This window comes from Callorhinus ursinus, unplaced genomic scaffold (assembly GCF_003265705.2).
Source record: "Callorhinus ursinus isolate GAN/ISIS: 27379988/994484 unplaced genomic scaffold, GSC_fseal_2.0 scaffold14, whole genome shotgun sequence".
Classification (NCBI taxonomy): domain Eukaryota; kingdom Metazoa; phylum Chordata; class Mammalia; order Carnivora; family Otariidae; genus Callorhinus; species Callorhinus ursinus.
In genome coordinates this window covers 26,196,239-26,208,989 of record NW_027397076.1, presented here as the reverse complement: position 1 = coordinate 26,208,989, position 12,751 = coordinate 26,196,239, and the positions used below count along the sequence as shown (strand labels likewise).

Below are 12,751 nucleotides of genomic sequence, written 5' to 3'. Positions count from 1 at the left end.
CTTAATGGACTTAATGTCTATCTCCCCAATATATAATAAATAAATATCAATATATTAATTTATATAAATCTAAAGAACATAAAATAAACAAGAATGGGAATTTTAGTGTCTTTTGTCAGTGATGAATCCCCAATTCCTAGGACAGTGCCTGGCACACAGTAGAAACTCATAAATATTATTTCAATGGAGAAATGTACATATTTTAATACTGAAAGAAATCACCAAAAGATTAATGGTACTTCATTCTGGATAGTGAGATTGTGGGTGAATTCCACATTGTATTATATATTTTACAACTAGTATATTTTTATCTGTTGCTCAAAAACTAAAAAAATACTGTATATGTAAATGTTGATTTAATGTTGCAATTATATCCTTTTAGGGCTACTTATGTCCAAATGAATTTATTGCCACTCAAGGTCCATTACCAGGAACTGTTGGGGATTTTTGGAGAATGGTGTGGGAAACCAGAGCAAAAACATTAGTAATGCTAACGCAGTGTTTTGAAAAAGGGCGGGTAAGTTATCTGAAAATCTTTTCACAAGATGTTATTTTACAATTGTCTTAATATATGTGTGACAATTTCAGCTAATACTGTGAGTCATCAATAATGTGGACATCTATAAGGCAGTTTTAACTTAGTAGCAATAACTGTGATATATAGATCAATATAACAATGGTTTTTAAGACTGTTGATGTTCTCTGAATACAGATCAGATGCCATCAGTATTGGCCAGAGGACAACAAACCAGTTACCGTCTTTGGAGATATAGTGATTACGAAGCTAATGGAGGATGTTCAAATAGATTGGACCATCAGGGATCTGAAAATTGAAAGGGTAAAAAAAAGGCAAGGGAGGGGAAAACAATAGTAAATATGAATGCTCTAAATGTCTAAAAGTAAAATTAATTTCTAGAACTGTCCCTTGCAGCAATATAAACACTCTATATTAACATCTCTTTGCAAGCTTTTTTATTGTTTCCATTCATACTGGAAGGCAATTTGCTTTATTGTAGCTATAATAGAAGATCTATCTTGCAGGAAATCATGAAAAACATAGTTTCTCCTGTTTGGTAAATAGTTATTTTTAAAAGAGCACCTTCAAAAGATAGGACATCAGCTGCCTTACACCTTTATTGTGGTACTTTAATAATCGTATCATGCTTCTTTAATCTGTCATGTTACCTAGCATGGAGATTACATGACTGTTCGACAGTGTAACTTTACTGCTTGGCCTGAGCATGGGGTCCCGGAAAACAGTGCCCCTCTAGTTCACTTTGTAAAATTGGTTCGAGCAAGCAGAGCACATGACTCCACACCCATGATTGTTCACTGCAGGTAAGGAAGAGACTTTCAGAACCTTATATGAACACTAGAAATGGTCTTTAAAGTCAGTGTGGTCTTTTTATTATCATGATACTGTTGATTATTTTCTGGCAGGATGTTAATGTAGCTTCACTCCAATTTCCAGTTTTCAGATGTTTTACAGGTCATAATGGAACAAATTTTAGCTTTTTAAGAGGTTAGATGGCAAAAATAAAATGAGTAGTGAAGGTGTCTTAAAGCAAGGGAAAGTATCTTACTGGTAAGGGAATCTTCCTGAACTCTTGACTGGATTATGCCTCTCAGAGGAAAGTCTTTAATTTTTTTTTTTTTTAATCGTGGCCCCTCATTGATAGGTGTGTGTGTGTGTGTGTGTGTGTGTGTGTGTGTAGGATTTTAAGAATTTTTACAAATAAACATCCGATCCTTTATTATTACAATTGGCATTAGTCTACTACCATAATTTAAATTTTTTTCATAAAAGCAAATTTTTAGATTTGAGTTGTAAAGAATAAAAGAAAATGAACTTTATAATAAAGATCAAATTAAGTGACCAACCCAAGTATGACAGTTTTTTACAAACTTCAGCTACACACGTTGTCCTTTGACTAGCTCTTTGAACGTGGTTAAGAGAATAAAACTATAAATTGAAGTTTTTCTCTGCTTTATTTTCATTGGCATTTAACACTCTAAGAAATAAAACTCAAGGTTGTTTAGAATTCAGAATTTTTTCTGGACAGGTGGATTTGATTGTTTTCTAACATAATAAATCTAAATAAGTCTCAACCTGAGTCTCTTCAACAATTGGTTTGTAAATTAGAGAAAAAAGTAGGTAATAATACACTATTTTATGATTTTGCTTACATGAGATACCTAGAATGGGTAAATTCATAGAGACAGAAAGTAGAATTGTGGTTACCAGGGACTCAAGGGAGAGAGAGAAGGGTGGTTATTATTTAATGGGTACATTGTCTCATTAGTTGTTTAATGAGAACATCTGTTTGGGATGATGAAAAAGTTCTGGAAATGGATGGTGGTGACAGTTACACAGCATTGTGAATGTGCTTAACACCGACTGAGTTGTGTACTTAAGAATGCTTAAAATGGTAAATTTTATGTTATCTATCCTCTACTACAATAAAAAAAATTAAGTAACAGTATCTTAGTCACATTAATAATTAATACATTATTAATTGTAATAATTCCAATAATTAATTGATAATTTTTCTAACAGGTATATACTATAATTAATCTGGTTAATGATGCAAGAAAATATCAATCCATCCAAATTTTTACTCTTATTTAGAGGAAAAAATTCACTATGTAATTTAAACGATTATATATTTTCTGGGAATATTGAGGATTTTTTTTAAATTATAAGGGTAATACATAAATGCTTGCTCATTATAAAATATCTAAATAGTGCTTAGATTTAAAAAGCATTTAGAACAAAAAATAAGTGTCATTTTTGCCCTCCCAATTCCATTTCCCCCTCCCTATACATAGCATTTTCAACAGAATAGTATATAGTGTACATAGAGTAACAGTTTTCTTCTAAAGTCGATGATTGCTTTTAAGCTGGGTCATTGATTATTCAAACCTTTAATGGAAAGTAGCTGCCTTCAGCTTCTCTGTATCTTGCATCTACACTGCCACTGACACTAAAGTCTGTTAGAAAAGTACCTAATATTACCCCTGTAGCCTCAAACAGAGCAGAGAACAGATAGTAGCTACACTGGAGTAAACAGCATTAACATGTAAACGTACTAAATCACTGTGTTGTGCACCTGAAACTAATGTCACATTGTGTGTCAACTATACTTTAATCCATAATAAAAGAGAGAGGGAATCTCCTTCTTTGTGATTGAAATAGTTAAAAGAGTTCAGAAAAGAGTATGTTCATATTAATAATTCTCTTTCGGTATCATTGAAAACTGTCTACTAAATGTTTATCTCTAACTCCGACTTCTCACCGCAACTCAGATACACATTTAACTGCCAATTCGATGTGACAACCTGGGTGGCCACAAAACTCTGAAAAATTGATTTGTCTAAAACAGAACGCTTGATTCAATCTCCAAACTCACTCCTCCTTCTCATCCCCCGTCTTGGTAAAAGGCAGATCCCTTCGGTGTGGCGCCCAAACCCTGGAGGCATCCTTGACTCTGCTCTTCCTCTCACCTTCCAGGGCAGCCCTGCAGCAGACACTCTGATGTCTCACCCCTCTCACCTCCCCACTGCATTCTCCCCACCCTGGGCTCCTGGCTCTTCTTCCAACACACAGAACATGCGCCACTCAAATCTCTTCTCCCCCCACTCCCTCGGGCTGCAGTGCACGCCCCTCCGAATACCCACACTGTGCTCCCTCATGCAAGTTTCTTTTCAAATATTACATAATCAGAGACGCCGTCTCCTTAACCTGATTTATCTTTCTTCATAGCACTTATTACCGCCGGGCACATGCTATGCATGTTTGCTTAGTTGTGTACTGTCCTTCTCTGTCCTCTAGAGAGTAAGCTCCATAAGTGCAAGGACCTTGTATTGTTGTTCACAGCTGTACCCCAGATGCCTATTACAGGGTCTGACACTCAAGGTATATTTACTGATGTCATGACAGATTACACTGTTCAACATATGTGTATATGTGTTGCCAAAATCGAATTTATTTTGTAATGCTCATTCTTTCTTATATGGTTGAACCACGGGATATTGCTGAGGTATTTCTTACCTACAAAAATGGCACTTTTATGTTGTTCAAAGTAACATTTGTAAGACTAAGTAACCTTCCACATGTCTTTTGTTGTTCTTTTTATATTTCCTTCCTAGGTTAGCCATTCAAATACCAAGATTCTTGTCCTTCTAATGGGAATTTCTGCATAAATCTTGTCAAGTTTATCAATTCACAGTTTCTATGGAGCACATACCTGTCTCTGGGTATTAAACTAATTTCTTAAAAGGAAATAGCTTTTCAATTTTATTATCTATAAGAAGTAAAAAAAAAATCTAAGAAAAGAAAGTGAAAAGAACACATGAGAGATTGCCAATAAATACAGAGAAAATGCTATAGGGCTAAATAGTGGATGTTTTTAATGTTTAGCATTTCTATCGGTAATCAAAAATATGTTCAGTACAAAGTTTCTGGTGTTAAGAATTCTCAACAATTTTTAAAAAGATTTTATTTATTTGAGAGAGAGCGAGAGAGAGAGAACATGAGCTGGGGGGGAGGGGCAGAGGGAGAGGGACAAGCAGACTCCCTGGCGAACAGGGAACCAAGACCCTGGGATCATGACCTAAGCCAAAGACAGACACTTAACTGACTGAGCCACCCAGACACCCCAAGAATTTTCAACAATTATTTTAAAATTCTTCTCTATACTTCTCCAACTACACCCCTTATAATATTATGAAAGAAGAGGGAAAGTTCAACTGGTAAAAAACAAACAAAACAAAACCTCAAACATTTGATAGAGGGCTAATGTTAATCATCTTGATCTATCTAAACAGTCTTAGTAACAATACAAATCTAAAGACACTGCAAAAAAAATTTCTTCCAAATAAGAAAAGGACCTGTTTGGAATTTTTTACTACCATAGTTCACTTTCTTCATCACTATCAACATAAACAGACTTTTGCTGAAAAACATTCATGTAATTTTACTCTTCCTACAGTGCTGGAGTTGGAAGAACTGGAGTTTTTATTGCTCTGGACCACTTAACACAACATATAAATGACCACGATTTTGTGGATATATATGGATTAGTAGCTGAACTGAGAAGTGAAAGAATGTGCATGGTCCAGAACCTGGTAAGATATCTAACATCTTGTGCAATGTCAGCTCTGGAATTTCTACAAGGGAGTCTCTTAATGGCAGCAGTCTGGTTGGGCATGGACTTGAAATTTTATTTGCAGAGCAGACACCCTCTTTTTCGACATGATAAACCTCCTAGAGGGGAAGGGGTTTGGCAAGGGCATTCCACAAGGCACAGTCACCCCTCAGCACTGTTACTGACTGCTCATCCTAGCTCGTTTATACTGATAGGCATATAGAAAGTATTTCAGAAATTGATGTCTTTAGTGTTTAGCAAATTTGGGAAGCTCAGGAAATGCATCAAATCAATTTCTTTTATAAACATGCTGAATGTTATATTTGGAAAAGTTTAAAATATTGACTGTTATGGGGTTCTATGTATTTCTCTTGTCCATATTTATCCCTGTTATATACTAATAACAATTGTCATAGCATCTTATCAACTAACTCCCTGGGAGTTTTTTGTTTCGTTGTTTTGGTTTAAAGGCAAAAACATTTATAAAATATAGAGATTTTTCTTCATTAAAAAAATCATATAGTATAATGGTAATGAGACTAAAAACCTTACATTGAGTGTCTAGTGAGTTCCATCTTCTATAATAATCCTTTATATATGTTATCTTATTTAATCCTTTGTTTGTAAAGCAGTATCAATAAAACTAATCACCAGACTAGGTATTATTAGCTTTGCTTTACAAATAAAGAAGCAGATGTTCCATTCAGAGAATTTAAGTGATATTTCAAGGTTATACAATTAATGTTTGAGAACCAAAATTCAAACCCAAGAGTGTCTAACTATAATATGTAAGATGTTTCTCTCTGTATATTTGGATTGATATTTCTATACTCTTCAAATGGAAATTTTCTCACAGTAAATATATGGATCTGCTGTAATAGTGTTTTCCACAATACCTACTAGAAAACTCATATAGCATTAGAGTTGTTAAAGGTGTGAGAAAATAGGTTCTTTGCTAAAAATAAGTTTGAAAAGAAGTTAAACTGATCTTAGAATTTCTTAAAGCCTCTATGCAAGTGTACATTGAGAGTTATAAATCCAGAGCCCTTGTGAGCATCATTTCCCAAAATTACATGATTGTGAAATCCCTGAACTTCTTTTGACCCAGAATCTATAATGCCATGTAGGGGAACATTAATGTTCTTAGGAAGATGCTGCTCTAGACCAGAGACATCTAAACTTTGTGGACTGCACAACCCTTTCAGGAAGAATGTTTGAGCATTCAACTCCAATAACTCCATATTTATTTTTTAAATGTAGATTGAACAATTAGGTAAATTATAAAATATATACACAATGAGAAATAGAAAACATGAGATAAAGATCAAATAAGAAATATTTTGAAATCTTACTAATTGTGATGCCTTCATACTATCATTAAGATAGTGATACATAGCACAGGGTAATTCTGTTTCAATAGTGATTTTAAATATATATTCTAAATTATTTATAATTTTTAAAAAAGTTATTTAGCTTTTTGTCAGATTTCCTTACATTATTGTTCTTTTTACCTCATAGGATGGCTATAAGTTTATTCTAGAAGCACAAAGAACATCAGCCCTGCCGTTTCCTTGTCATTCATTTGGGCTTACGTGATAAATATTACCTTCAATCTATGGTCTCTTTGTAGGAATCTTTTTAAGCCACTGCAGTTTTGTGATGGTTAGATAAAACTAGGCTATGTAATCCATATGCATTACCCTATATGCTAAAGGGGAACAAAGGCGTGAAGAATCACTCTTCCCTTGGGATACTTCAGAAATAGAACATAACTTGTGACCAGGCTTGACTTCTGGGTGTGCAGCCTGTGCAATGTCACAGGGCCCCATACTCAAAAGGGCACTGCGCTTTAGTGTTTGCTGTCACTATCTTGAAAATCTTTGATAATTTTTGATGGAGGAAACACTCATTTTCATTTTGCAGTGGGCCCACAAATTAGGTAGCTTGTTCTCAATTATAAGGGTTCCAATATCAATCCAACTATTAACCATTATTAATACCCCAATTCTTTCTTATTTTTGTTAATAATAAGAATAAACAGAAAGCTAACATTTTCCTCCCATGTCCCTAGATTACACATGTGCACAGGTGCTCAGTGTTCTTGACATTGATCAAGATTGGTTGGCTCTTTTAGATAGGATAGAGGGTGGGCCAGATCAGGATCTTGTTTCCTTCTAGAAACTAGAGTTACTCTTCACGTAGTAAAAGTTGAAAATATTTTGCCACGCTCTATAATTTTGTGGAACTGAACTTTATAAAGAGTATGTTCAGGAATGCCTGTTAATAATTTCACACAATTTAGTATGCAATATATGCTCTAAACTTCATACATTATGCTTGTTTAACCAGCCCGAGCAATATGTTACAGTTGGGTAAGGGAATGGAAAGAGCGTGAATTTTGAAGTCAGAGAACTGAGTTACAATTTCAGCTCAGCTACTTTATTAACTGCTGGCTCTGTGACTTGTTTAATTAGCCCCTTTGAGCTATTTCTCTTTTGTAAAATAGCCATGTTATACTTCTCACACACTTATGGTCAGTATTAAATAAGAGAAACTATCTAAAGCACCAAACATGCAGTCAATGCCCAGCATGTAGTAAATGTCTGACAGAATTCTGCTGGATTCCCTCCTTGCTGATAGCTGGTACTCAGAAGCTCTCTTTCACCTGACTTCCTTCCCAGAAGTTTTGCTCTTTACCATCTTTTCTCTCTGATGAGAAAAAGGAAAATGACCACAGTCTTGGCTCCAGCCATTACAAACCAGTATTGCCTTGCACAAGAGTGGTTTCTTATTCTCCTCTGTTGCACTTGGGAATGATTGCAGTTTCGATGAAGAATTCTGTCTCAGCACATCCTACAGTAGCCATGGGCAGGGGTGGGGAGGTGGGAACCTCAGAATATATTACCCCTAAAAGGCTGCTCTGGGGACATAGCCCAGACCCAGGAGAGAGCTTTGAGCTCTTTCACTGTCTACCAAAAAACAGTTCATAGCAGCTTCCAGAACTTTCTGAGAGAATAGTCCTCAGTGAGATAACATCCTGAGCTGCTATCAGTCCCTCAAATAAAGGTTGATCTGGATGAGTCCCTTTCCTGCTCTGGTTTTCCTAGAAATTTACTGATGTGAAGTCTTAGGGTAGAAGAAAAAAAAAAAAACTAATATACTTGGGTTGCCTAGTTTTTTGCCAGGCACTTTACATATAGTAAGTTCTTTAAATATCACAACATAGGCGTTATGATCTCCCGGATGAGGAAGCTAAACATCAGCCAAGTTTCATTCTTAAGGTATGGTGATTATCTAAAGCAGGAACTGGAACTGAGCCCTCCACTGCCTCTTTGGCAGTAACACACCATGACAGAGGGATCTTGGAAAATATAGTCCTTCCCTGTGGAGCCCAGCCTGGCCTGCTGGCCGAGTTTGCACCCATCATTCTTTCCAGTGGAGAAAATGAGATCGGACAGTCTGAAGCTTCACATATCAAATGTGACTTCAAATTCACATGTGATTTGTAAAAACTACCCAAACTCATCAATTCAAATGATTATTGTTTTTAAAGAAATTATATCGGGTCCATATATTTCTGCCAATAATGTTATTCATTGTGTGACATATATTTGAGAAACACTTTTTTAGAATTACCTTGAGAAGTAGTTTACTAGCAATTTCAATGGGATTTTCATTACTGTATAACGACACTTCCTTTCTTCCCAAAATTGGATCATGTAACTTGATCATCCACTCAATGACAAAATTTAATCCCTAATGACTTCTGAATGTTCTCCAAATGAAATCCTTCCTTAAATGGTAAAGGTTGGCTACTTGTGAGAATTAAATGATACTGAGTCAACAAACATTTGTTACATAAGTACTACATGCCAGGCGCTATTACAGGTAATGGGAATAGAGCAGTGAATGTGACAGAGTTCTGCCCTCCCAGAACTGACACTCTGCTGAGGAGATGTTTGTGGAAGCATTTTGTAATTCTTGAAGAAATAAATACTCATAATAATGACCAACAGTTTCTGAAGCCAGTTTCAGTAGAGGAGTCCCAAAAAGGGTTTGAGATACAGTAGCAATAGATATGAATATATAGCTCTCAAGATGGTCACTTTAGAGGACATCCTATTTAAATTAATTGTCAATATACATATGTATATAATAATATGTAATATAGAGCATAAATATTTGAGTATGTTCCTTTAACATCAGTTATGTTTCCTGTGTAAAAAGGAGGGTGATTTTCTATGACTTAACCTTAAGTACCTGTGGGAAAGTCCAAACTCAGAAATGCTAACAGGTTATTTGAAAAAACTTAAAGAACCTAGATGGTACTAAATTTAGCTTAAACATTCAGATGAAATGTTAAGAGTCCTTGTCCAGGAAATGGGTGTTTGGATATTTCAGTGATCAACTGCCTTGTACTTACAAATAAAGACCAGATACTTGACATTAAGTAGGCCAAATGTCAGGTGATTAACAGAATTGTCGAACATATTTTAAATGTGTTGGTGGTGTATAGATATGTTTACTCACAGATAGTGAAAGCAAATGTATCATCTGCATTCCAATAGCCATTCTAATCATTCTAACAAGATAGCTATTTATAAGGAAAATTACTCATTTAGACCTAACAGGAAAAAGGAAATTCATAGACAGATTTAAATAACCTAATTTGCCACATTTTTATAATCACAGCAAGCAAGAACAAAGTAGCATGGGGTTTAATGCTAAGTATTAAAAAAAAAAAAACTTGAAGCTAGAGGAAGCCATAGGAATTTAGAAAACCTGATGTTTGAGATGGTACAAAATCATTTATATACATGGTAAATTCTGTGCTTCTCGCTTAGCTATCTAACATTTTTAAATTTAGCATTACTTTTCACTGTGACAGTATAGCTCCCTTTATAAGAAAAATAATCTTTTGAAATAATTTTTTAAAAATCCACCCCACCCATTTATTTAACGCTTTTTCTTTGGTGTCTAGGCACAGTATATTTTTTTATACCAATGCATTCTGGATCTCTTATCAAGTAAAGGAAGTAATCAGCCCATCTGTTTTGTTAACTATTCAGCACTTCAGAAGATGGACTCTTTGGATGCCATGGAAGGTAAACAGAGGCAACGTGTACCAATTTACTAGTGTACCAGGAGCATTGATTTAATAATAACCACATGATAAAAATGTTTTAGAAGCTTGGTTAATGCACATAACAAATTTTTATTATTCTTCTCTAATCCAAGTTAGGGTAATAGCCTCTGTATCTGCACTCTGTTTTTGCCACCATGAAACATTTAAATCTTTTGAACTGGTAATTTCAGTTCTCTCTTGTGACATGTTACTTTATGTTATAGGTGATGTTGAGCTTGAATGGGAAGAGACCACCATGTAAATATCCAGACCAAAGATTACAACCGGAAGATATTTTCAAACCCCGGGGGCCAAAATTTCCCCCTCATTCTTCTGAATTGAAATGCATAACCTTAAAGAAAGGTCTATGTTTCTGTTACTGTGCCTTACTAAATGGATTGACATTTTAGGAATAGTTCTAGGAAATAGCTAATTCAGGATAGTCGTTTTGTACAGAATACACATTGAAAATGTTTAAGAAAAGAGATCCCAGAGATTTTTGAAGTCTTCCATATTTTTGGAATGAGCCAAATAGAAAATGATCATTAGATTAGCATGAATGTTTCCAGGTAAATTTTCCCCACATATTGGATTGAATCTTGAACAAGAATTGTAAATGTTGATTCGGTCGTGTTATTTTGGCCTCCAGGGTGTTAATGTTCCTTGTGGATAACTTCCAGGACTGTCCTAATGCTCTGTACTTCCGTGTACACCCCTGGGTTTTGAATCCTCTGTTTTATGAGTGCTGAGATATCATCTCGTGATCTCCAACAGCTGAACAGTAACCCCTTGACACTGCCGGGATTACTCAGCCTTTATACAACACACAGTAGCTCTTCAGGGACACTTAGGGCTATGTAAGTTGCTTTGTGATCTTTAGTTTGAAAAACAAAAAGAAAAATGAAACAGTGCAATTGCTCATAGGGAGCTGTAGAGTACTTTGTACTGTCTACATTCGTACCTTTTTCAGGACGAGTTGTACCACTATGCTGTATCATTTAATACATGGTTAAATGTATCAGAGTATTTGCCTATTAGATGTCTGTGCAACCTAATATTGATAGTTTTGGAAGGTCTCTTGGGCAGAAATGTATGATGTATGGCAAGCTGGTAAACTAATGATACGCTGCTGTGGTACCAACAGAAATTTCTGAATAGATTACATAAAAGGATCTTTTTTCATCTCCCAAGTAGATCATGGAGGTGTGTATCTGGTGGAACTGCAAAAAAAGGGATTAACCAGGTTGTAGGAAATTAGAGATTTTTTTCCTAACATTTTTCAACCTCCTTTTTGTTAGTGACAATGTACTAAGTAAGTTTTGAACTATATGAAATTATTTTGTCATAGATTTCAATTAAGGATCATAAAATGAAATAGTATCAGTTATTCTATTTCTTCTATGATAAGAATTATACCTTATGCTTATTTCTGTTGGCACATACATATAGGAAATGTGATGGCCAATAAAATTAAATTTTAAGGAATTGAGTTACTTTGCAGCATGATTGAGAGGTCCTTTTAAGTATAAATTTTATTTTATATCACATATTGAGATATAACTGATAATTACCTTAAATAATACAATGCAGTAAATTATATATACGTATAATATAGTACTAGAGTATGATATATTTAATTAACATACAATCATTTCCCAAGGTAACCATCAATAGTAAAATATGTTAAAATCAAATTTATTTCCCAAGAAATTAAATTCTTTAATCTTATAAGCAGTCCTGCTTCTTGTTTTTTCATGGCAAAGCAGTGTAATAATAAAATCCACTATTGTTCACAACCAACTTTATTCTATAGAAAGTTACAGAAAACAGTAAAAAATGAGAATTCTAAAAGATTTAAGTTGGAGTAGAAGCTCTTCAGTTTCCTTCATGTATCAGTCAATGAAAAAGTGTGGTGCACCAGTACTTATGAACATGGGTTTTTTATTCATGGAAGACAGCCTTTGGAAAATACTGGTGAGGTTACTTTTTAATGTATTAAATAATAAGAAAATAAACAGTTCAATCTACAGGCCAGCCCACTCTTTACAATATCTGTATAAACAGATGTGTATAGCATAGAGTTGCAGGTTTGACCCATTTGTGTATGCATATATGTGTGTACAAAACAGAGTTTTAATGTAAGACCTCTTCTAAAACAGTGCTAGTCAAACTCTAATGTGTATACACATCACCTGGGGATTGTGTTAAAATGCAGACTCTTTCAGTAGATCTAGGGTAGGACCTGAGATTCTTCACTTCTAGTAAGTACTCAAGTTATAATACCACTGCCTGATCTCAGGCCATACATTGAATAGCAAATCTCTAAAAGACATTAAGATCAGAATAATTTCATGTCCACCTGAAATTATTTGAAACCTGTTTTAAAAAAAAGCTTTGTCTTCATTCACAGAAAAAAATTAGAACACCTGTTGAAAGTGTATCACTCACTAGCTATATCACAAAACTATACCTAAAATTG

At 34.7% G+C, this 12,751-nt stretch overlaps 1 protein-coding gene across 3 annotated transcripts in view; it reads left to right on the top strand.

The window, feature by feature from the left end:
- PTPRQ (protein tyrosine phosphatase receptor type Q) overlaps nucleotides 1-11,973 on the top strand; it is a 219,885-nt gene extending 207,912 nt beyond the window's left edge. For all 3 annotated transcript variants that reach the window (XM_073900607.1, XM_073900608.1, XM_073900609.1), the window contains 6 exons: nucleotides 383-517; nucleotides 713-838; nucleotides 1,190-1,338; nucleotides 4,992-5,127; nucleotides 10,129-10,252; nucleotides 10,497-11,973. In XM_073900607.1, the coding sequence (XP_073756708.1) occupies nucleotides 383-517; nucleotides 713-838; nucleotides 1,190-1,338; nucleotides 4,992-5,127; nucleotides 10,129-10,252; nucleotides 10,497-10,534 (708 nt within the window). In that variant the 3' untranslated portion in view covers nucleotides 10,535-11,973. The remainder of the gene's footprint in view (nucleotides 1-382; nucleotides 518-712; nucleotides 839-1,189; nucleotides 1,339-4,991; nucleotides 5,128-10,128; nucleotides 10,253-10,496) is intronic.
- Nucleotides 11,974-12,751: the final 778 nt, after the last annotated feature.